The 24,489-nt window shown below is 39.4% G+C and overlaps 1 protein-coding gene across 4 annotated transcripts; it reads left to right on the plus strand.

Annotated features, from left to right (window-relative positions):
- Window positions 1–401: 401 nt before the first annotated feature.
- On the plus strand, window positions 402–23,727 carry prtfdc1a (phosphoribosyl transferase domain containing 1a). 4 transcript variants are annotated; one of them, XM_047349012.1, is made up of 10 exons: window positions 402–517; window positions 657–745; window positions 6,022–6,128; window positions 6,206–6,389; window positions 9,020–9,085; window positions 12,872–12,889; window positions 15,556–15,638; window positions 15,940–15,986; window positions 20,160–20,313; window positions 23,551–23,727. In XM_047349012.1, exons 2-9 carry the CDS (start codon window positions 695–697, stop codon window positions 20,282–20,284), a joined length of 681 nt encoding a protein of 226 aa, XP_047204968.1. In that variant the 5' UTR covers window positions 402–517; window positions 657–694; the 3' UTR covers window positions 20,285–20,313; window positions 23,551–23,727. The 4 variants fall into 4 exon arrangements, with proteins under 4 accessions (XP_047204968.1, XP_047204967.1, XP_047204969.1 ...); XM_047349011.1 differs by having other exon boundaries at window positions 20,160–20,236; XM_047349013.1 differs by lacking the exon at window positions 12,872–12,889 and having other exon boundaries at window positions 20,160–20,236.
- The last annotated feature ends 762 nt before the right edge of the window (window positions 23,728–24,489 follow it).

The raw sequence follows: 24,489 nt of genomic DNA on the forward strand, positions 1-24,489 counted from the left end.
GTCCCAGAATATTATCTGTTTTATATACAGTTATGTTCTGTTCACCAGGCTGTTCTGACACATCTTAGATTAAAAAAATTGCAACAATACCTTAGAGTTACAGCAAACATAATCAGTGTATATGGTGGCAAATATTTATAGTTATAAATAACTGGTAGTTACAATATTAGCAATAATATACAGTAAACAACAAAATAACCTATACTGTACAGCTGGTGGCTGCGGTAGGAAGTGACAAACAGAAGCAATAATGACTAGATTTAAAATATTGTCCCTGACTACATCACTCCACTTGGAGGCCACCCCTCTCCAAGTCTGCTTGGAATCACATGAGGCTGATTAACCAGCGTACGTCTCCACGACTGAAACAAAGCTTTTCTTTTACCTAAATGACTCCAGCATGATCTTGCTGCCCATGTGGCCTGGGTTGGTCAGAACTTCTCTGGTTAACTCTGGAAAACAACGTTTTTCTCCTCTTCGCCCCACAAGCAGCTGCTGGATAGGAAACATCAAATCGGTAAGTATTCGTAACGGTAGATTAGAAGCTGATCGGCAATGTTTTGGAGATTATTTCAGTTTATCTTTAGGGAGAACTGAGTTTGGAATAAAAATGCCCAGAGTGCATAAACTAAACTATTTCTTGTGTTTCCTCTAAGGATGACTAAACTTTACTCCAGCAACGACTGATTTTACCATGTCATTACCACTGCAAATGGATGATACAAAAGTGAAAAGAGGAATTGTGGTAGGTTAGAGAGAGTGTTTGATACTTTCTAGATGTTTTAAACCAACACTGTTGTCTTTATATTTCCCCCTCAAGCAGGCAGACTTTATTGCTATCTTTAAAGGTGGTCCTGATCAGTAGTTCTCCAGGCTTTCTGTCAAGTCAAACAATTTAATGGGATAAACCTCACCTGGAATTAGGTTTGGTGTGAAACTCAAAACAGACGACAGACATTATACAACAAACAAAAAGTCATCAAACAAATCCTCAATTTCAGAAATGAACATAATTAGATTATGAAGGTGTTTTCTTAGGACGATTTCTGCTTTTTACTGCTTTTTCAGCCATTTCGTGTTTATTTGTTGTCACTAGACCATGACGGTGTGAAAAACATGGAAGCAAATCGACAAGCAAAGGCCAACAAAGGCACACTGTTTATTCTCCTGCTGAAACACTAATTAATGACCATTTCCACCTTTCTGGCAGAGGCCATGAGATTTTTATTAAAAAATATCCTGATCTGTCAGAGCTTATAATATCATGCAGAAGGTTCCAATGGTTTTTGTTTTCTGGAAGAAAAACAGGCCCACACCATCACAGGTCCCTCGCCGTACTTAACAGCGGGTTGATTTTTAATATTTAATATTAAGCATTTGTTTCACACGAGACCCAGCTGCAAGATTTGCTGCTAAAAAGCTCATTTTTAGTCTCATCTGCCTAGAGCACACAGCTTCAAATGCCACATGTTTACTTTTGTGATGGTAGAACAGAAAAAGGCATGTAAGTAGCATCTAATGGTTGTCATGGGGACTTGGTGGCCCCCAAGATGCCATTTCTTGCTGCATTTTTCTAATGGTGAACTGTGAATTTATCCACCATCCTGCTGACTTTAACTGCCAGAGTTCCAAGTTTTAACATTTTGATTATTGCTCTGACTGTATGGATGTGTGCAAGTTTTGGTGAGTAGCTATTTTCTTGCAACTGTTTCCTGTTTTATAAAGAACAGCACACATCAGTAACATGCTCTTTTGTGTTTTCCATTTTGAAGAGTGGGTGAAAGAAAAATGCCTCCCTGTCAGCTCATATTTATATCACATTGAAGCAGGGCTTCATTAAGTTGGCAAATAAGCAAATTTAAACCCTACTGGGTTAATCAAGGTATTAGATATCTGGGAATTAATGTAACTCCTGATACACATATACAAGGCTGATTATGGGAAACTGATAGGAGAAATAATCTCATAAGATAGGAAATCCTCACCCAATACCTTGTTGGAAAAGTGGAAACTTCTCTTTCCCCATTGTAAAAGTAAGTCTTAATACCTTGACATTTTGTATATTTGTACATGAGAAGGAAGTAAAAGTCATGGATTGTTAGAGCTTTCTTAAAGTTACCTACGTCTCCTTACAGGAACATAGAACAAAATTATGTAATCTGCTTATTAAATGTCTTATTAGAAGTTTTGTTGCTGCAAACACACACTAGATTAGGTCCCATCACACCCACTGACCACACAGCTCAATCCAGTTAAAGCCGCTCCAGGCGAGGTTTGTGCTCGGTCTCATGTAACAAGGCGGAGCCTAGAGTATATAATGATGTCTGTTCCTTTGATCAGGGTTCCAGCTTCTTCATCCTCGAGAGATAGAAGGAATTCAGTACCGAGTATTGTAATACTTTTCTGCTTTTCTACATAAAATATAACTAATTTAATTACAGAGTTGTAGTATGTTATTTATAGTTCAAAGGGTAAATAAAATCTCTTTGCCTGGAAAAAAGGACCTGAGTAACCAAAGCAGAACGGTTACAGACTACTATTTCAGACAATAATGGCTACAGTCTTTCTGTTAAATGCACTGATTTTAATACAACTTAGAAAATAATGAAGACGTTAAAAAAAAGGGGGCTTTATTAAATACTTATTATTAAATGCTCTAGTTACAGTTATTTAAAAGAAATTGTTAGGGGTGGCAGTATTTTTAGCATCAGTGATTTTGTTGAAAACATGAATGATCGACATAAAACACGGGTTTAAGTGCCTAAACAAAGTAGGGATGAAGCCATTATCAGTGTGATAAAATTCTCAACAACTAGTATTACCATTTTGCTTTTCATGAAATAACGATTAAAACTATACATGATGATGAAAATTCCAATTTCTTTTCATCGTCCATCAGTGAAATTCAAATATTTCAACAACCAAAGCTGTATTTTAGACTTGGGGACTCTGCAAGGAAGGCTTTCTAAAGGTTTTTTTTTACCTACCCTCAAACAAACTACAGGTCCTTCTCAAAATATTAGCATATTGTGATAAAGTTCATTATTTTCCATAATGTCATGATGAAAATTTAACATTCATATATTTTAGATTCATTGCACACTAACTGAAATATTTCAGGTCTTTTATTGTCTTAATACGGATGATTGTGGCATACAGCTCATGAAAACCCAAAATTCCTATCTCACAAAATTAGCATATTTCATCCAACCAATAAAAGAAAAGTGTTTTTAATACAAAAAACGTCAACCTTCAAATAATCATGTACAGTTATGCACTCAATACTTGGCCGGGAATCCTTTGGCAGAAATGACTGCTTCAATGCGGCGTGGCATGGAGGCAATCAACCTGTGGCACTGCTGAGGTCTTATGGAGGCCCAGGATGCTTCGATAGCGGCCTTTAGCTCATCCAGAGTGTTGGGTCTTGAGTCTCTCAAAGTTCTCTTCACAATATCCCACAGATTCTCTATGGGGTTCAGGTCAGGAGAGTTGGCAGGCCAATTGAGCACAGTGATACCATGGTCAGTAAACCATTTACCAGTGGTTTTGGCACTGTGAGCAGGTGCCAGGTCGTGCTGAAAAATGAAATCTTCATCTCCATAAAGCTTTTCAGCAGATGGAAGCATGAAGTGCTCCAAAATCTCCTGATAGCTAGCTGCATTGACCCTGCCCTTGATAAAACACAGTGGACCAACACCAGCAGCTGACACGGCACCCCAGACCATCACTGACTGTGGGTACTTGACACTGGACTTCTGGCATTTTGGCATTTCCTTCTCCCCAGTCTTCCTCCAGACTCTGGCACCTTGATTTCCGAATGACATGCAGAATTTGCTTAAATCCGAAAAAAGTACTTTGGACCACTGAGCAACAGTCCAGTGCTGCTTCTCTGTAGCCCAGGTCAGGCGCTTCTGCCGCTGTTTCTGGTTCAAAAGTGCCTTGACCTGGGGAATGCGGCACCTGTAGCCCATTTCCTGCACACGCCTGTGCACGGTGGCTCTGGATGTTTCTACTCCAGACTCAGTCCACTGCTTCCGCAGGTCCCCCAAGGTCTGGAATCGGCCCTTCTCCACAATCTTCCTCAGGGTCCGGTCACCTCTTCTCGTTGTGCAGCGTTTTCTGCCACATTTTTCCTTCCCACAGACTTCCCACTGAGGTGCCTTGATACAGCACTCTGGGAACAGCCTATTCGTTCAGAAATTTCTTTCTGTGTCTTACCCTCTTGCTTGAGGGTGTCAATAGTGGCCTTCTGGACAGCAGTCAGGTCGGCAGTCTTACCCATGATTGGGGTTTTGAGTGATGAACCAGGCTGGGAGTTTTAAAGGCCTCAGGAATCTTTTGCAGGTGTTTAGAGTTAACTCGTTGATTCAGATGATTAGGTTCATAGCTCGTTTAGAGACACTTTTAATGATATGCTAATTTTGTGAGATAGGAATTTTGGGTTTTCATGAGCTGTATGCCAAAATCATCTGTATTAAGACAATAAAAGACCTGAAATATTTCAGTTAGTGTGCAATGAATCTAAAATATATGAATGTTAAATTTTCATCATGACATTATGGAAAATAATGAACTTTATCACAATATGCTAATATTTTGAGAAGGACCTGTATAGACAACAGGAGTGATTCTCTGCGTCCTGGAGGCTAGAGGTTAATTCTAAGTAGGCTAATTTCCAAGCAGTTGTTTGCATTCTTACCAGTGGTCTGGTTCTGTTTAAATAGTAACTAACTACCAGCTTTGTAGGCAAGGGTCTGGTTTTACACTCAATAGGCTAGACGAAATAATAAAAGGCTTTTTGCAATTCAAGGAGCATCTACTTTGTTAAAAGCATCAATGCAGCAGATCAACAGAGACATAACTTCCTTAAAACCTTCACAATAAGAGTATCCAGCACATATACTGCACTTTGAACTTCAGAAAACATGTTTTAAAGCTAATTTGAAGAGCTTACTGACTCTACAATAGATCTATAATATATAGTATATATATATATATATATATATATATTCATCTTGCTACATCCCTACAACAAACACCATAAAAATTGGCAGGTTCTGGACTGGAAATGAAGTCTAAAGATTATTTTTCAAACCACTTTTGAAAGCTTGCTGAAATTTTGATCATGACCACTTGATCTGTTAGGTTTTGAGTTGACTTCCTAGTCTGTTTTCTCTTATGCTCTTCAGTTGCTGTTATTTCAGTTCATGTTTAGATTCATCATTTCATCCTTGAGTTTACTCTCTTGGATTCCTGTGCTAGATGTGTTAGTTTGTAGATCCTGTAGATCCTGTAGATCCTGGTTCCTCCATGTGTATGTTCTTTAGTTAGTTTCATTGTTTACCTATTTCTGTACACTTAGATGTTTTATTCTTCCCCTGGACTCCCTGCTCTTCTCTGTTGATTAGCTGCCCTCCTTCAGTTGCATGCTTTGACCAGCTGCTCCTGATTCCCCCCTGATTAGCTCTCTGTGTTCATTGGTCAATGGCATTTATGCTCTCTGGTCTTCTTTGCTCACTACTGGATTCCCCTGCTTGATACCCGTTACCATGTCTGATTGTTCCTTGTCTGTTTACTGCCCTGATTTGTCCTAGCCTTGGTTATCTGCCTGTCCAAGATCTGGAATTATTGTAAGTTCCTGTTTTTTCCTATTATTAAATAACTCATCAACTCACCATGTGACTCCCTTGCTCTGCACCTTGATCCAGCCCAACTCCATCATTCCCTGACAACTTGAACTATACTATTTTTAAAAGCCCATTTTCTTCTCAGGTCAGCCCAGATAAATCAACCATCCTGTGTCAAAACGTCGTTAGCCCTTTGAGTCATGCGTCCCAGCAGAAAACCAGCTCACCCAGTTAGAATTTTCGGAAAGCTTTCTAGGGATCTGCTTTAAAAAGCCACATGAATGTGTAACTTTCTAAAAGTTGTCAAAGATTATTGCGAGAAGCTGCAGTTGTGGTTATATAACTTATGTGTCCCCAGCCATTTCAGTCAGCATGACTTTGCAGCCTGTTCCAGATTAAAGATGACTGGCCTGGGTACAACCTGGATCTGTTCACCTATCCTGAACACTACCACGAAGACATCGAGAACATTTACATCCCTCACGGAGTGATCATGAACAGGTAGGGGCTCACATGCATGACTTTTTTTTCAATCATCTCCTGCTGCATGGTTTTGGAACAGGGTTTTTCTTTTTAAGGATTGAGCGCCTGGCCCGTTACATCATGGAGGACTTTGAGGACAGTAAGATCATGGTGCTGTGCGTCCTGAAGGGAGGCTACAAGTTCTGTGCAGATCTGGTAGAGTTCATCGAGGTTCTGGGACGCAACTCCAACCGGTACTTGGAGACGCGGGTGGAGTTTATCCGCCTGAAGAGCTACCTGGTAGGCAAAATTGCATGAAAACAAGTTCTCAGCAGGCTTTCTAAAACACAGCTTTTATACAGCGCCCTCCTCTGGTGATGATGTAGATAAAACTTTAAATAAATGTATCTTTTGTTGCAGGAGAATAATCTCACATAAAACCTTACAAAAATCAAATCTTTGTTTTGAGCACATTTTTGGACAAAACCACTAACTTATTGGCCCAAACAACTCCTATAAAATATAAGGAGCATTTCTAATTTAATATTTACTTGGAGTGTCAGGAACTTTTAATCATGACTACCTTGTTCCCTGAGGTATAAATATAATGTGACACATAGGCTTATTTGTATTAGCCAGTCTTCAAAATAGGAAAGATATGTCATTCAAGTAAACCCAGGTTCAAACTGTGCAATTAGTTGCCGTCTTGGACAAAATCCTTCATCGTGAGAGAATATCTCTGATTGTGAGCTTTGTGGTTTGTTGTACTCATTCATCTTCACAGATGCAAGTTAGCGCTGTCACTAAGATGATCTATGGCAAACATCGAGCAATGTCAGAGGTTTTCTTGGAAGTCTTGCAGGGTGACTGCTGCAGTGATGGTCCTCCGATTATTGTCCTGATTTACCCAGGCATGAGCGCCTCTACAGCTCTCTACAATCCCTCTTGCTCTTTTCCTACTCTAATAATAAGGGTAATAACACCCAAAACCTAATGTTCATTGCTTGTTGCACCAATATGTCTGGTGGACCTTTTCTGAGATGATTCTGCTGCAGCACCAAATCATAGTGTGTTATCTTCCATTTTACAGTGAGACAGGAGGTACTGTCAAGGTTTTATGATGTCAGGCTGTGTCCAGGGTTTAAGGCAGATGTGTGTTGATCTTCATGAATGGCCACAAAACAATAGTTGCTCCTCTAAACCCGCTCATCTTTGCTGTCATAGCAATAAAAAAGTAAAAATATCTGGAGCTGTGAGAAGGCTGGACATGGACCCAAGTTTGTCTTTCCACTGCACTCAGTGAGAAAGACGGTAAGGGAGTTAAAAAGATTTCCAAAGCACAATACCAGAAAACTGACATGGGGCAGGATAATGATCCGAAACATGGTCAAATCAGCTCACAAATGATTCACCAGACATGAAAACAACCTTCTTGCATGGCCATCTCAGTCCTCAGACATAAATCCTGTAGAAGACCTGTGGGCTGAGCTGCAGAGATCACAAAGGAATCTGGATGATAGAGGCACTTGGCAAAGAGGAATGGTTAAAGATCTGTGTCTCTGTGTGCTCCAACCTTTTGGCAACCTTATGGGAGAAAATAAAGTTTTGTCCTATTCGCTAAAGGGGCTTGGACAAAGTATTACCAGGAGGAGTAACAAAAACTGTCCCACTTGTGATTCTGTTAAAATAAATTATTTTTAAATGGGATTTATTTTCTCCCTCTGGATAAATCTACTCCAAAGGAAGATTGATTTTCCCATATTTTCAGTGTGAAGTTATGCATCTACAATAAAAGATGTATTTATTTGGAGGCTTTTTATTCATCTTTATTAGAGGTGCGTGTTAAAATTATTTAAAGTGAAGCATTCACAGTTAGGATCATTTCCCCACCATTTCTATTGCCCTTTATCAAAGATGTCAGGAAAGAAAATCTAGAGAAAAAGTTTTAAAAAGCCCCAACTTTTAAAGTAATTATTCTTACTACTAATATTTAATAATATAATATATTAGGTTCAACAAGAAGAAAAGAAGCAATGGATGACTTCGTTCTTGAGCTCAGACTGATGGGAAATTATATAATGTTCTCAACAAATGTTTAGATGAGTTTAGATTTTAAAAATTTCTCTATGAGGACACATCGGTCTTTGGCCACCAGGTGTCCCTGTAGTTTAGGTTTGAGGAGGAATGATTTCAGGACCTAAACACACAGAGATTATGGATTTTCTGAGTCAGAGAAGTTTAAGAGCCTCCTGTTTTTGTTTGTTTTTCATCAAGATTTGGGTGGGGGGACTCAATATTAATATTATCAATAAATGCACTATATTCCAACTAACTTCCATTGAGAAATATGGTGAGAACAAACAGCACCATCCATCATTTTTATGTTTTGCTCCCAAAAATGTCATGTAATCTTCTAGTGTGGTCCTCATCATTAGCTCTCCAGGCTTCGGCTTTTCAAAGGAAAACTAATGAAAGGCTTCTAAACTCAAGTTTATTAACCGCTGCTGTGTAAATGGTAAATGGAGTGAACTTATAGCCTTTCCAGTCATCCCAACCACTTTACAATAGAGCCACATTCACCCAATCGCACATGTAGCATACAGAAGATTATCATAAAAGATCCTGTGTCCAATCTTTGCTGGATTGTTTCCCCTATATTTATTAAAGACATCACTTACAAATACTATTCAGATAGGCCTAAAACTTCTTTCTTTGTCCTCAACTTATCCACTTTCCTCATTCCTCAAGGATTTGGCTGAAACTAAAAGCAAACAGACTTTGGAAGAAATGCAAAAAACAAATAAATCAAAAAATCTCTCCTATTATGGCTATTATAGATCTTTTTGAAAGCATCTGTACAGTTAAAAGGTAAATCAAAACAGCTATGTGAGCGAAGTGAATCACTAATATGAGTGTTTTCTTTTCTCCAGAACGACCAGTCAACGGAGGATCTGCACATCATTGGAAGCAGTGATCTGTCTTTTCTACGTGGAAAGGTGTGTGTTTGTTTATGCTTATTTTACCATTTCAGTTCTTCTGAACAAAACTACCTCAGCCTGAAGAGGGCGCTGTTAGACTGTTTGAATGTTTACATTGGGTTCCTAACACTCTTACAAAGTACGGACAAACATGGTATTTTATTGTATTTTTGAATACCTACTCTTCATTTCCTGTCCCTTTCCTACACTTCTAAACATAACTTTCTCCAGCAAGTTTGCTTGTTCTGATCTGTTTTTAATGCCTTTATGGATTATTGTATAATATTTCTGACCATCTTTATTAAAGTATTTTTGTCACTTTAGGCTGAATGATGTGAGAAAAGTCAGTTGGTTGAAGAAAAGTTTAGTAAAAAATACTCAGTGTTTTATCCATCTGTCTGTCATCCATCCATCCATCCATCCATCCACCATTTTATCCATACATTAATGCATCCAACCATTTCTCAATTAGTCTATCCATTTATCCATCCTTCAGTCCATTCCATTTTTAAACCTAAGCTTAGAAAACTTTGAAATTGGAGTCTGTAAAACTATTTAATAACATTAAATTAAATAAATACTTATAAAAATAAATACTTAGCAACAATGTTCACAATAAATCCTGGGAGAGCAGAAAAGAAGGTATCTGATGGCCTGACATGAGGAAAAACACTTTCTCTATTAAAACAGTTACAGTTGTGCATTTTGCCCTGGGAGCCGATACACAAATAAACCAGCTCCAGATCTTTCCACTTTGTAAATATGATAATCACCTTGCCAGACGACCTTACACTGAACAAAGCTAGATATCAATCGGACATTTAGCGTAAACAAATGTCCTCTTACAGTAGTTTTACTGAGCAGTAGACCCTGAAGAGCTGTGTCAGGAAAGACTGATGAATCAGGGCAGAAATGTTGCAAACTCAGCTAAATGTGAGCCCAAATATGGCTACAGTGTAGACTCCTGTGGCTAAAAGCAGAAAGGTTGACACAATCATATCTGGAAAATTGTTGACAATATACTTCATGTCCCTTTTTATAACAGATAAAATAATTATTTATCCATCAAAGTGAATTTGTAGAGAGTATGAGTATGAGGAGTGTGGAGCAGTTGAAACAGGTTCTTCTCTACCTGTAAGTCTTTGCAGTGATTTTAAAGACAGCTCTGTGAAAGGAGCTACTATGTTGACCAGTTTGGTGGAGTGAGCAGATTCTTGGTCTTTGTGGACTCATTGTTGGTATCATGCCATATTCCTCCAACTCCCTGCTAAGTCTGACCTCCTTTTAAAAACTTAACATTTGAGCCTTAGTTCTCAGTTTTTCTGCATGTTGAAAGGAGGTCAGTTTTTGCACCATTATGTCAAACATCAGCATTGATTAAATCTTTAAATGTCATGATTTCATGCCAGCTTGTTCTACGTCAGAAATATAAGTAATGTTAGTCATTCAGTTGGACAGTATAATTAAATTAAAAAGTGCAAAAACAATCATTTCTGGTAATGAGTGTAAATTAAATGCCTGGAATTGCAAATGCACTAATAGGTGATCAGGAAAAGTGATGTAGGTGGGTTGAGTGGGCAATGAAGTGAAGAAAAATGCTAAATTAAATATATAATATAAATATTGTAAATCATCCTTAGTGGTATATAGTCACACCACTATTCCTCACATTAACATAATGCAATGAAACAAAATTTCCAATTGTTTCTGTCTATGTACAAGTTGGTGCTAGCGCTGCAGCACAGCGAATTGCTACAGGAGGTAAATGAGTATCCGTTTGAAAACTCATGGAATTGCTTGTTATCCATTTGTGGGTATGTTTATTACCTAGCCGAAGATAAACATGGCTATAGCACAGCTGATGCTAAATCATTTCAAACCCACAATGAACCACTGCTTTTCAGGTATCTCAATCACTGGTGGGGTTTATGATCTCTTTATTAAAACATAACACAAAGTAACATAAAGGGAAACCAAATCTCAACATACAAGCTATTAGCATTGCAGCATGGCTAGCTGCTACAGGAAGTTAGAAAAGTTGCAGTTTTAAACTCCCTTGTGGCTTTTTTTAGGTCATGACTTTGTTTATGATATGTTTAATGCTTGGAAAAGGAAAAAAAAAAAACCTAACACAGCTGAAGCTGAAACTGAAACGGCTCTTGTTATCCTTGTTTACATACAACCTAGCATCACTGCGGCATAGCTAGGTGCTACGAGATGTTACGAAGGAACTTTTTTAATGTCATATGCGCCATTGCTTTGTACATAACACAAAGACTCCTGGGGTTGCTAATGATCTGTTTATTGCTTAGACGGCAAAACAAAACATATCTTAAGATTAATCCCTACTACAGTGTTTGTGTGAATACCAAAGCTAAAGTTTAAAGGTTTAACAGTTTAAAATTCTCATGAAGCATTGCTTTTGAATTAAAACAAAAATGTGTTTGTTTATGAGATTGTTTTTGATCTGTATATTCCCTCAAGGAGAAAAATGTACATAACACAGCTAAAACTGATTCTCAACTTGTCACTGTTTTCTTACAAGCTAAAGTTAGCACTGCAGCACAAGAGTCAGAAAAGCAGGATTTTAAACCTCCAATGAGTGATTGCTTTTAACGTAATGCAGAAACTCTTGAGGTTGTTTATAATCTGTTGATTGCTGAGAGAATACTATACAAAAAAAGAAAAAAATCAGTAGATATGAAATCTCTGAGTTGTTTGTGTGTACATACAAGCTAACATCAGCACTGCAGTGCAATTAGCTGCTACGGGAAGTTAGAAAGTAGCAGTTTCAAATTCTTCTCTGCCATTTTTTATAACACTTGCTGGGATTGTTTATGAGCCGTTTATTTCTTCGAAGACAACAAACAAAGATCTAACACAGGTGACTCTTCACATGTACCTATTTAAGTAAGAGCTATTAGCACTGCAGCCCTGAAAGTCTCATGAGCCCTTGTTTTAATAGTTGTGTGACTGCTTCCTATCTATTTATTGAATTATTATTATGCATTTATTTGTTCAATATTCAATAATTGTTATGCTAGCTGTTTTATTGCTAGCAGCATTAAATAAAAGCTGCAGCTGGTATCATCATATGCTGGTAGATTTTGTGAAAAGTGAAAGTAATATTAATACTATTTCCATATATCTATATTCTAATATTTTCTTATATGGCCTACTTAGAATACATATTTTCTGATTCTTCTCAGAAAAAGTTGACTTTGCATGTGCTTGAATCAAGAATAAACAGGTCATGAGAAACCACCATCCAGGAATCTATGAAGCCTCCTAAATCGTTAACAAATTCAGCACGAAGTAGGACAAGGGGTACTTTCTGTATTTTCTTTAACTTGGCCCTATCAGCTCATTGTCTCCAAGTGTTATGTAAAAGTTTTCAGGTGCGGACTGAAGAAAAATTGGCCAGCTGTCTGCATTCTCTCTGATTACTCTCCCTAAACCATAGACACACTCACAAAGAGTCCTCACAGCCAGAAGAACAAGAATTCATCTGAGCCCCAGCAGTAGCAGCAGGGCTATCGTGCAGCACCCGGACACTCTGGCGGCTTTTGGTCGTTGTTGAAAACAGATGTTTCATTAGTGTGGGGAATAGAAAGAGTTGTCTGTGTTATTTTTTTTTTAGTTAAGGCTATAAGGATAGTGCCAACTTTGTTGCTATAGATACTGCTTTCTAATAAACCCATTGAAACAGCTTTGCCTTTATTTTCACTGCTTGATCAGTGTGAAAATTCAAAGGTGATGATTTACTGATGTGTTTTTACCTTTTTTCTTCTACATGTGACCAAGAGTGTGCTTATTGTTGAGGTGAGTGTGTGTATATCCTATATAAATTGTGTTAGTTTTTATTTATCTGGTTATGTTCAAATGTATTCGTTTCGGTTTTCACCAGGTGCAGCTTTTTGCCTTTGAGATCCTGTTTTGATTTGCCTTGCAAAAATATTTATACCTCTTTGCACCCTTTTTGTCACATTATATCCACAAAAACAATGTATTTTATTTTGGGTTTTAAATAACAGACCAGCACATCGTGGAGCATAATTGTGAAGTGGAAGGAAAATGATTTTTACAAATCTCTGAAAAGTGTTGGTTCTATGTATTCGGCCATCTTTACTATGGTATCCCCAGACAAAATCCAGTGCAAACAATTGCCTTGAGAAGTCTTGTATTTAGTCAACAGGGTCCACCTGTGCTTCCTTTAATCCCAGTATAAATCAAACTGTTCTGTGAAGGCCTCTGAGATTTGTTAAAGAACATACTGTAAGTGAACAAAAAGCACCATGAAGACCAAAAACAACGCAGCACAGAGATCAGGGGAGAAGTTGTGAAGAGGTTTAATGCAGCGTTAGGTTATAAAACATTTTCCCAACATCTCACTTGGCAAACCTACCAAGACATGTCTGTCAACTTAAACTGACAGGATAGTCAAGGACTGCATTGATCAGAGAAGCAGCCAAGAGGCCCATGGTAACTCTGGAGATTCACAGCTCAGGTGGGAGAATCTGTTGAATGGACAACTATTAGGTTGGTACTCAAAAATGCTGGTGTTTATTTATTGATAGAAAGAAGCCATTGTTAAAAAATACAGTGTTGCAGAAAAGTAACACTGGTATCACCCTGAGCATACCATTCCCACTTTGAAAGTTGGTGGTGACAACATAACTGGGTGCGTTCACACCGAACGCGGATTCTGCGAATATTTTGCGTCATTTTGTGCTGTTGCTCGCTTCACATTCCGCGTGAACTCTGCGTTGCCAAATGGCAACAAGCGGCAACGCTTCGCCGCATCATCAAATAGGAGGAGCTTCCATCTGCTGCTTGCTGGTTTCGACTGAACATGGCGGACATGGATTTCACGGATAATTACGGTGTTTTACCTGTGGAGAGCCGAAAAACGCCGCCGACGTCAACGTCCCTGGGTTCACCAGATTCTTCAGGGACGGGAACAGTTCAGAGATTACCACCACCTACTCCAGGAGCTGCGTCTGGATGACGGTCGATTTCAGCGGTACTTCCGTCTATACAGGACCCAGTTTGAAGATCTGCTGTCCCGCGTTGGGAGACGAATCGGCCTCCGGGACAACAACTACCGGCGCTGTATCCCTGCTGCTGAACGCCTGTCCATCTGTCTTCGGTGAGTAAATAAATCTCAGCTCAATAAAAAAAACAGCTGATTTTTAATGTCCACATCTCCTAAATATAAGACATTTGTGCCTAAACATAACCAGGCCAGGTCCTTTCTGTACTTGTCTCGGTAAAAGTAATTAGTTGAGTCATACAAATCTGGCTTGCCGCACACCGCCACTATGATCTGGTCCTCCATCTTCACTGACAACCGCTTCTTCTCCGCTGTGGTCTTTCACCCTATGTCACAGCCACATCCAGTCCCTGATTGGTTGACGCGATGTGAATTTAGGAAAATGTTCAGATTTTTAAACTGGTCCATTGCTCTCGCTCCGCTACCGCTTCGCTCGGCGCGCCTTCCGCACCGCATCCTTCGTCTCCTTTGCACCGCCTCGCGCTGCTCTGCTCCTGAACGCACCTCTACATAGGGATAACATGTACATCGGCCGCTCCTATCGCAGAATCCGCGGTCGGTGTGAACGCACCATTACACTTTTCTTCAGCAGGGACATGGAAGCTGATCAGATTTAATGGCTAGATGGATGGAGCTAAATACAGGACAATACTGCAAGAAAATCTGTTGGAGGCTGTAAAAGACTTGGAAATGTAATGAGAATTCACCTTCTAGGAGGACAGCAACCCAAAAAATATAGCTAGCGCTACAACAGAATGGTTTAAAGCATATTCATATTCAGATTAATTTCCCAAAGAAAAATGGATAAAATATTCTGTGCAAAGCTGGTAGAGACATACCCAAAAGACTTACAGCTGTAATTACAGCAAGAGGTTGTTCTACGAAGTTTTGACTCAGGCTGAATACAAATGCACGCCACACTTTTCAGTTTTTTTATGTGTAAAAAAAACAGGCATCATTTTCCTTCCTCTACACAGTTATTTGCTACTTTGTTTTGGTCTAGCAATTAAAATCCCAATAAAATACACTGAGGTTTGTGCTTGAAATGTGTCAGAAAATGGAAAAATGTAAGGGCTATGAAAGCCTGTGCAGTACAGCACTGCAGATGGGGATCAGCAGTACAAAAATACCAAATAATTTAAGAGTCGTCCAGCAACAGATCATTTGATAACATGTAATCTCAAGGAGTAAAATAAATAATCTGAGATCATTTTTGATACTTGCAATAAAAATGGAAATTTCCTCTGTTAGTGTAACAGCCACCATGAGATATGAAACCAAACATTCACAGAAATGTGGAAGTTTTCCATGTAGTAGGAAACTTTCAGGAAAAGAAACATCTGTCATTCTTTGTATCTTCGTATCTCTGGTCTCCAAAGATCCACATCCCTCCCTCCCTCCTCATCCGACTTCCTCTGCTCTTCTCTTCCCTCAGGCCATAGTCGACACAGGAAAGACCATGAAGGCTCTTCTGAAGCATGTTGAAACCTTTGAGCCCAAGATGGTCAAGGTCGCGGGGTGAGTCGGCATTTAAGTCATTCTAGTTTTTCCACTGTAAGGGAAATGCCGGGCGCCTGATGATCAGGAGTACAAGATATCACTTGTCCACAGTTACTGTCCCATGTTTATGGGTAGTTTCCAGGCGTTCTTAGATGTCACAGACAAGATAACCACCTTGGTTTATTGTGAAGGTTTATTTCTTTTTGAATTTATGCCAGAAATGCAGAAATGTATCCTGTCAGATCAAGCAGAAATGAATTAATTAAAAGCGAAATTCACTTTTTTCTTTTAGGAATGAACTCTAATTTATGTGTTTCAGTCTGCTGGTGAAGAGGGTGTCCAACATGACGGAAAGTCTGACAAATTGTAAATATTTTCTTCCTTCATAGTCTGCCATTATTGCCATTTGATTTCTGCAAACTTTACAGTTGTTTCACTTCGTTTCAATGATTACTTTGTGTTCTTGGGCCTCATGTGCTTAAGAGTGCTGAGCTTTCATACTAAAAGTCGTTAGGGAGAAATTCTGAGACTTGCGACACACAAATAAATTCAGGCTTACGAAACTGTGGGTAGACATGTCACCGCACACATAGCCTTCAAACAACCCAATTTCAGGTGGATTTGGCGTAGCTGCACGTGGCGCTTGAACAGCCCGGTCCCCACCCCTAAAGATATATGCAAAGTAGAATAAATAGCCAGAAGTCACCCATCACGTGTCCAAATAACCATGGCAACGGTGCTGTGACAGTCAAAGAACCAGTTCCTGTCGGCAGAAAAACGCCAAGAGAGACTGTATCTACACATCATGAGGGATGTTTGTAGTAAATTACAGCAAACCAACAACTTCTTGAATGATATCAGCAACTTAAACTTGACTTGAAATGAAAAGGTTGTTTGCTCGAACCCGTTTTAGTTCTACAATGTCTGCATCAAATCCACACAGCAGTAACTGCTGCACTAAGCTCAATTACAGCTTAAAGCTGATCATTATAATGACGTGAATATTCCTCCCATATTACTATTAGGAAGACTGTCACCACACACACTATGTGAAGTACTTTAAATCTTTGCAACCATTCAGGACGTCACATGAAAATAAAAAAATCCAGGAGGAATTTTGAGTACTTCTAGTAAAAGTGTATCAGATGTGGCCTGAAGGTTGGAAACTTCATGAATGTTCCTAGAGTTTTGGTGATGTACATAATATATATTTTTTGTGTGCCATTTTAAACTTTGAGATAAAATTTTCATAATATGCTCTGAAGCTGCAAGATACTTTTGTAATCTTTTAAGACGGTCTGGATGTACAAATCATTTTTAGTCCAGTAGCTGACAGTTTTCAGAAGAATATTTGTTTTGTTAAACCATGTAACTTTCTGTAGAGTTTTTAATTTGATGCAAATGAATTGTGCTGTCACAAATCAAGGACAGAGTCCAGTTTATCAAGGTTATCTATTCTGGCAGATACCAGCGCTCCTCAGGGCTGTGTATTCGGACACTTTAGCTATTTATTCTTTACTCTGATGAATATGATGCAAATAAATCAAGTCAGTGCTTTCTTTACTCAAGTTTAAACGGATGTGTTTTGAGGTTCTAACCTCAACTGATCAACCTACACTTTAGCCGTACAAATGTTAGCTAAGGACCATTTTAAATTGGGCCATTACCAACAATGTTAGTGCCAGTCCCTTCACCAAATCATGCTGATTTTATATCCAGCTGCTACCATTTCTTCCCAACCTGGCCTTAATTTATACATGCAAACAAACCATTTTGTACCCACATAATGATTGGTTATCAGTCCATTTCTCAAGAGCTGCTCTTCTGAAGACCTACTTGTCTTGCCATCACAAACTGGGTCCAATTTTTAGGCCTTTCCTTTTTTTCTGCTTGTAACATATTAACTGGATGAAAATATTCCATTGCTCCTTAACACAGTATATGCCACCCACTGAAAGGTGCATGTTTATGCACTGCTCAAAAAATAAAGGGAACACTTAAACAACACAATATAACTCCAAGTACATCAAACTTCTGTGAAATCAAACTGTCAACTTAGGAAGCAACATTGATTGACAATCAATTTCACTGCTGTTGTTCAAATGAAATAGACAACAGGGGGAAATATTTGGCGATTAGCAAGACACTCAATAAAGGAGTGGTTCTGCAGGTGGGGACCACAGACCACTTCTCAGTACCTATGCTTTCTGGCTGATGTTTTGGTCACTTTTGAATGTTGGTGGTGCTTTCATAATCGTGGTAGCATGAGACGGACTCTACAACCCACACAAGTGGCTCAGGTAGTGCAGCTCATCCAGGATGGCACATCAATGCGAGCTGTGGCAAGAAGGTTTGCTGTGTCTGTCAGCGTAATGTCCAGAGCCTGGAGGCGCTACCAGGAGACAGGCCAGTACACCAAGAGACGTGGAGGAGGCCGTAGGAGGGCAACAACCCAGCAGCAGGACCGCTACCTCTGCCTTTGTGCAAGGAGGAACAGGAGGAGCACTGTCAGAGCCCTGCAAAATGACCTCCAGCAGGCCACAAATGTGCATGTGTCTGCACAAACGGTTAGAAACCGACTCCATGAGGATGGTAAGAGGGCCCGACGTCCACAAATGGGGGTTGTGCTCACAGCCCAACAACGTGCAGGACGCTTGGCATTTGCCAGAGAACACCAGGATTGTTAAATTCGCCACTGGCGCCCTGTGCTCTTCACAGATGAAAGCAGATTCACACTGAGCACATGTGACAGATGTGACCGATTCTGGAGACACCGTGGAGAGCGATCTGCTGCCTGCAACATCCTTCAGCATGACCGGTTTGGCAGTGGGTCAGTAATGGTGTGGGGTGGCATTTCTTTGGAGGGTCGCATGGCCCTCCATGTGCTCGCCAGAGGTAGCTTGACTGCCATTAGGTACCGAGATGAGATCCTCAGATCCCTTGTGAGATCATATGCTGGTGCGGTTGGCCCTGGGTTCCTCCTAATGCAGGACAATGCTAGACCTCATGTGGCTGGAGTGTGTCAGCAGTTCCTGCAAGATGAAGACATTGAAACTATAGACTGGCCCGCCCGTTCTCCAGATCTGAATCTGATTGAGCACATTTGGGACATCATGTCTCGCTCCATCCACCAACGTCACGTTGCACCACAGACTGTCCAGGAGTTGGTGAATGCTTTAGTCCAGGTCTGGGAGGAGATCCCTCAGGAGACCATCCACCGTCTCATCAGGAGCATGACCAGGCGTTGTAGGGAGGTCATACAGACACGTGGAGGTCATTCACAATACTGAGCCTCATTTTGACTTGTTTTAAGGACATTACATCAAAGTTGGATCAGCCAGTAGTGTGTTTTTCCACTTTAATTTTGTGTGTGACTCCAAATCCAGGCCTCCATTGGTTAATAAATTTGATTTCCATTGATGATTTTTATGTGATTTTGTTGTCAGCATTTTCAACTTTGTACGCAACAAAGTATTCAATGAGAATATTTCATTCATTCAGATCTAGGATGTGTTATTTGAGTGTTCCCTTTTATTTTTTTGAGCAGTGTATGATAATGATCCTATTTCAATTGATTGTGACTTTGATCCCCTTTTGTGACCAGTGAAGTCTTATGAAATATGAAAGATAATCACTCCTGAACAAAAATATTTCTGTTAGACATCACATAACCACATGTTCTTACAGTACATTATAGAAAATTGGTTACATTATAGAAATGTGTTTAAATCTATCTGTGTCACAGCAGGTTCTGTTGACAAGAGAGAAAATGTCCTATCTGGGTACTAAACATACAAAATAGTAAGTGGCAAGATAACAAGCAGCTGTTCACAAAGACATCTGTTTTTTGTCATGGTCAAGTACAAGGACTGAGCTCTAAATGAGTGACAAGGCAGCAAAAGTCCAAGAATCATTTTAAAACACTTCAGAAATCCTGGAACTACAGATCGAGACCGCTTGAAAAGACAGCCAGAACATCCAAGTCAATAGAAGAAAAGAAACTTGGGGTGGTTTAAAATGTACTCTATATATTCATCATTAGATTCGTACAGTAAATGTCATGCCTAATTAATCTGTCCATGTTTAATTACTTGGTTGAAATTTACATGTTTTCAGTTAGATGTCGGCAAATCTTCCAGTGTGCTAATCCTTTATCGAGGAAATTAGTCTGAAATATTTTTTTGTTTGTTTAAACTTTAGATTTTGAAATTAAAATTTTTTGTTTTCTTCTACATTAACATTTTTTTTTTAATTATGATAGATTTCAGTTGCTTCTATTACTTAAATAGCTCATTTTTGTCAGCTACATGCAGTTTTTTTTCCCAACCCAACATTTGGCAGAACTGCAGGTTGAAAGATATTTCTTCACACTGAGAATTATACCAACAAAATGTTCCATCGTGCCTGTCCTCTTTAAATATTAATTCACAACATGTTTAAATCTAGGAAGAAAATGTAGCTGGGTTTTCTGTTATACAGTTAACATGTTGCTCAAGTTTAACCTGATCTGTTCACAAATATCTGTGTTTGCTTTGGCAGATGTTGGATTTGAAATTCCCAATCGATTTGTGGTCGGCTACGCCTTGGACTACAATGAGTACTTCCGTGACCTGAATGTGAGTCCTGAGTTTGCCACTGCTGCTGCTAACTTCATGAACGTTTGAGGAGCTTTGGAGAAGAAGAGATGAAAGAGGTGGGGGGGGGGGAGTAAACACAGTAAATCAAACAGATGCTCTCCTCATTGTGAAACATAAACCCACTCTACAGGTATCCTCCCTGTCTGAGGAGGTTTTACATGTAAGCAAAGCAGCTGCAGTCTTTTATACCAGTGGTTTAGTTGTAACTGTGGGAAATGGTCAGCCAAAGAATTTTCAAAGACAGAAACGTCCAAGAGTACGGGCAAAATCTCCTTCGGAGCATTTTGAGGGAGCTTTGTTTGATTTTTAGTGCCAATATTAGCGTCATAGACTTTCACTTTATTACAAGTGGTTAAAAAAGTTAGGTTTATTTATCGACACAGACACAGAGTCCACAAAGTGGTGGACAACACAGATATATTGATTTAATTACAAAAAAGCTTCACAATAAAACCATTACGCAAAAGCCTGATAAAGCAAAAAGGTTTTAAACTGCTTTCTAAAAATGCAATCTGTTGAGTTTGATTTGAATCATTTTAGAGCCTAGTAGAGGCCAGGCTAGGCCTTGCCCAAAGTATAAAAAAGTTCAACTAAGCTCTTTCATCACACAATTCCTACATTTAAAACCCTTTCTTTGAGATGCCAGGGTAAGTGCTGGAATCAGCATTGTTTTTTCTGGCTTTATGGAGCACAGAGTAATGCCCCTACCCAACCTGTTGCTGAGCACTACTGGATTTCTGTGAATCTGTGGTCTTTTGACTCAAGGTTATCATACCATGAGAATCTAATTGGGGCTCATGCCTGTAGGCCAGACCCGAGAACTGAACAACCACATGGCCTTATACTGTCAGACTGTTGGTTGATGCAGCAACTGCCTGATAATGCTGCTCAGCTCGAGGTGTAAGCACTTACCCTCTGATACCAATTCTAGATACACCAGCTACTTGCAAAATACAGGTCCTTCTCAAAATATTAGCATATTGTGATAAAGTTCATTATTTTCCATAATGTCATGATGAAAATTTAACATTCATATATTTTAGATTCATCGCACACTAACTGAAATATTTCAGGTCTTTTATTGTCTTAATACGGATGATTTTGGCATACAGCTCATGAAAACCCAAAAATCCTATCTCACAAAATTAGCATATCATTAAAAGGGTCTCTAAACGAGCTATGAACCTAATCATCTGAATCAACGAGTTAACTCTAAACACCTGCAAAAGATTCCTGAGGCCTTTAAAACTCCCAGCCTGGTTCATCACTCAAAACCCCAATCATGGGTAAGACTGCCGACCTGACTGCTGTCCAGAAGGCCACTATTGACACCCTCAAGCAAGAGGGTAAGACACAGAAAGACATTTCTGAACGAATAGGCTGTTCCCAGAGTGCTGTATCAAGGCACCTCAGTGGGAAGTCTGTGGGAAGGAAAAAGTGTGGCAGAAAACGCTGCACAACGAGAAGAGGTGACCGGACCCTGAGGAAGATTGTGGAGAAGGGCCGGTTCCAGACCTTGGGGGACCTGTGGAAGCAGTGGACAGAGTCTGGAGTAGAAACATCCAGAGTCACCGTGCACAGGCGTGTGCAGGAAATGGGCTACAGGTGCCGCATTTCCCAGGTCAAGCCACTTTTGAACCAGAAACAGCAGCAGAAGCGCCTGACCTGGGCTACAGAGAAGCAGCACTGGACTGTTGCTCAGTGGTCCAAAGTACTTTTTTCGGATGAAAGCAAATTCGCATGTCATTCGGAAATCAAGGTGCCAGAGTCTGGAGGAAGACTGGGGAGAAGGAAATGCCAAAATGCCAGAAGTCCAGTGTCAAGTACCCACAGTCAGTGATGGTCTGGGGTGCCGTGTCAGCTGCTGGTGTTGGTCCACTGTGTTTTATCAAGGGCAGGGTCAATGCAGCTAGCTATCAGGAGATTTTGGAGCACTTCATGCTTCCATCTGCTGAAAAGCTTTATGGAGATGAAGATTTCATTTTTCGGCACGACCTGGCACCTGCTCACAGTGCCAAAACCACTGGTAAATGGTTTACTGACCATGGTATCACTGTGCTCAATTGGCCTGCCAACTCTCCTGACCTGAACCCCATAGAGAATCTGTGGGATATTGTGAAGAGAACGTTGAGAGACTCAAGACCCAACACTCTGGATGAGCTAAAGGCCGCTATCGAAGCATCCTGGGCCTCCATAAGACCTCAGCAGTGCCACAGGCTGATTGCCTCCATGCCACGCCGCATTGAAGCAGTCATTTCTGCAAAAGGATTCCCGACCAAGTATTGAGTGCATAACTGTACATGATTATTTGAAGGTTGACGTTTTTTGTATTAAAAACACTTTTCTTTTATTGGTCGGATGAAATATGCTAATTCTGTGAGATAGGAATTTTGGGTTTTCATGAGCTGTATGCCAAAATCATCCGTATTAAGACAATAAAAGACCTGAAATATTTCAGTTAGTGTGCAATGAATCTAAAATATATGAATGTTAAATTTTCATCATGACATTATGGAAAATAATGAACTTTATCACAATATGCTAATATTTTGAGAAGGACCTGTAGGTATTTCTCCCACCATCAGCATTTGCAAATAAACGAATAAAAGGATAGAAAATTTAATAAAATGTTTTTTTCTGTGTATTATTTTCTAATATTTCGTCATTTTACCCATTTTTCTGTTCAGTTAGTGAAGGTTACTGTTTTGTGTGTTCTTTCTTCCAAACCTGGGCATCTGTTTCAGGTCAGAAATTAGACAGCACAAATCTTTGGGATCTTTGCCATTTTTAAATCTGCAGAGACATGACCTGACATTCACCTCTAGCTGGGGTGAAAGACTAACTTCACTTTCAGACATCTATGTGCTGTGTACAGTATGTGCTCACCATTTCCACTGTATGTGGCTGTCGTGCATGTTTGAGGGGGTGTATCTCATTGTGAAAGTTTGAAAAACCGACCTGTGGAATGTGGAGGTTTGGAATCTCATTATCAGACAGAGTTCAAGTTTACCCTCCTATCTGTCCTCATCCCAGCGAAGAAGTATGAATCAATCCCCCACCCCCAAAACTCCCAGAGCTAGATTAATGAATGTCTCTTATCTTTCTAGATTGCATTGGCTGCTTTCACATAACTCCAGGTGTTACACAATTTATTTCTGTATATAGAGTGCATAATGTCCTGCTTTTATGCAAAATGAAATGTTACTATCTAAAGAACAAAAACATAAATGCCATTAATTTACCATTATTTGCCACGGAATAATTTTTCCTTCTCTGACCTCTTCTCTTTTCAGCACATCTGTGTCATCAGCAAAAAAGGAAAGATAAAGTACAAGATTTAGAGAATTAAAACCATTAATTATGTGCTGTTTTAGCAGAGCTTCATAAATATGTTAGCCTTTTTCACCAGTGTTTAAATGTGTGGTTGTGCTTTTACTTTCTGTTGATTAAATCATTTCTTCACAACTGTGCATGTGGTTCAGATAACTTGTATTTGTTAACTGGTTGTATACAGTGCTTTGAAAAAGTATGTGCCTCCTTGTAGATTTCTTCTATTTTAGCTTTTTGTCACTCTTACAGTAAATGTTTTAGATGATTAAACTAATTTTAACATCAGAAAAACAGTAAAGACATCTAAATTGTTAGATTGTAGCACCATGCGTTGCTTTTGAGAATCTTTAGCCTACTTCATGTTGTCGGACAGTTTCTATTTAAGTGATTTCCTGACACCACAGGTCAGGCAGTCATCAGGCATGGGTGTGGCTGGTGAAATTTAACCAAGACGTGGTTAATCCCAGGTAATTAATGAATAAACAAGGTGGAAACGTTCACATAGGACCAGGTTGGTTTGCATAGAAGTTTTCACCTAATTGATAAATTAAGTGATATCACTTTAAAGTTATTACATAATAACTACTTATGTAGTAACTAAGATTATCTTCGTCTGATATTAACATTTGTTTGATGATAAGCATTTAGGTGTGCCAAAAAAGCAAAAACAGGAGAAATCTTTAAGGAGGCAGATACTTTTTCACAGCTATGTTTTTGTAAAATTGGTTTGATCCAATCCCTGTCACCATTGATTTGTTGAGATGAGCACACAGACAAAAAAGTAGAAGGAAAAACAGCTGCTAATTACAAGAGGACATTAGTGACAGATGGAGGGAGCTCATGGACCTTGGCATCCTCATCTTGGCTGATGCCCACTCTGACTCATGGAAAATACACTGGGT

Source organism: Girardinichthys multiradiatus, chromosome 21 (assembly GCF_021462225.1).
Source record: "Girardinichthys multiradiatus isolate DD_20200921_A chromosome 21, DD_fGirMul_XY1, whole genome shotgun sequence".
NCBI lineage: Eukaryota > Metazoa > Chordata > Actinopteri > Cyprinodontiformes > Goodeidae > Girardinichthys > Girardinichthys multiradiatus.

What these genes read in the sequence shown, in the direction of transcription:
- prtfdc1a (XM_047349012.1), top strand. Translation starts at nt 695, where the DNA reads ATGTCATTACCACTGCAAATGGATGATACAAAAGTGAAAAGAGGAATT. An exon ending in AAGTGAAAAGAGGAATTGTG is followed by an intron (nt 746 to 6,021) that starts GTAGGTTAGAGA and finishes AGCCTGTTCCAG; the next exon opens with ATTAAAGATGACTGGCCTGG. An exon ending in GACGGAAAGTCTGACAAATT is followed by an intron (nt 15,987 to 20,159) that starts GTAAATATTTTC and finishes TTGCTTTGGCAG; the next exon opens with ATGTTGGATTTGAAATTCCC.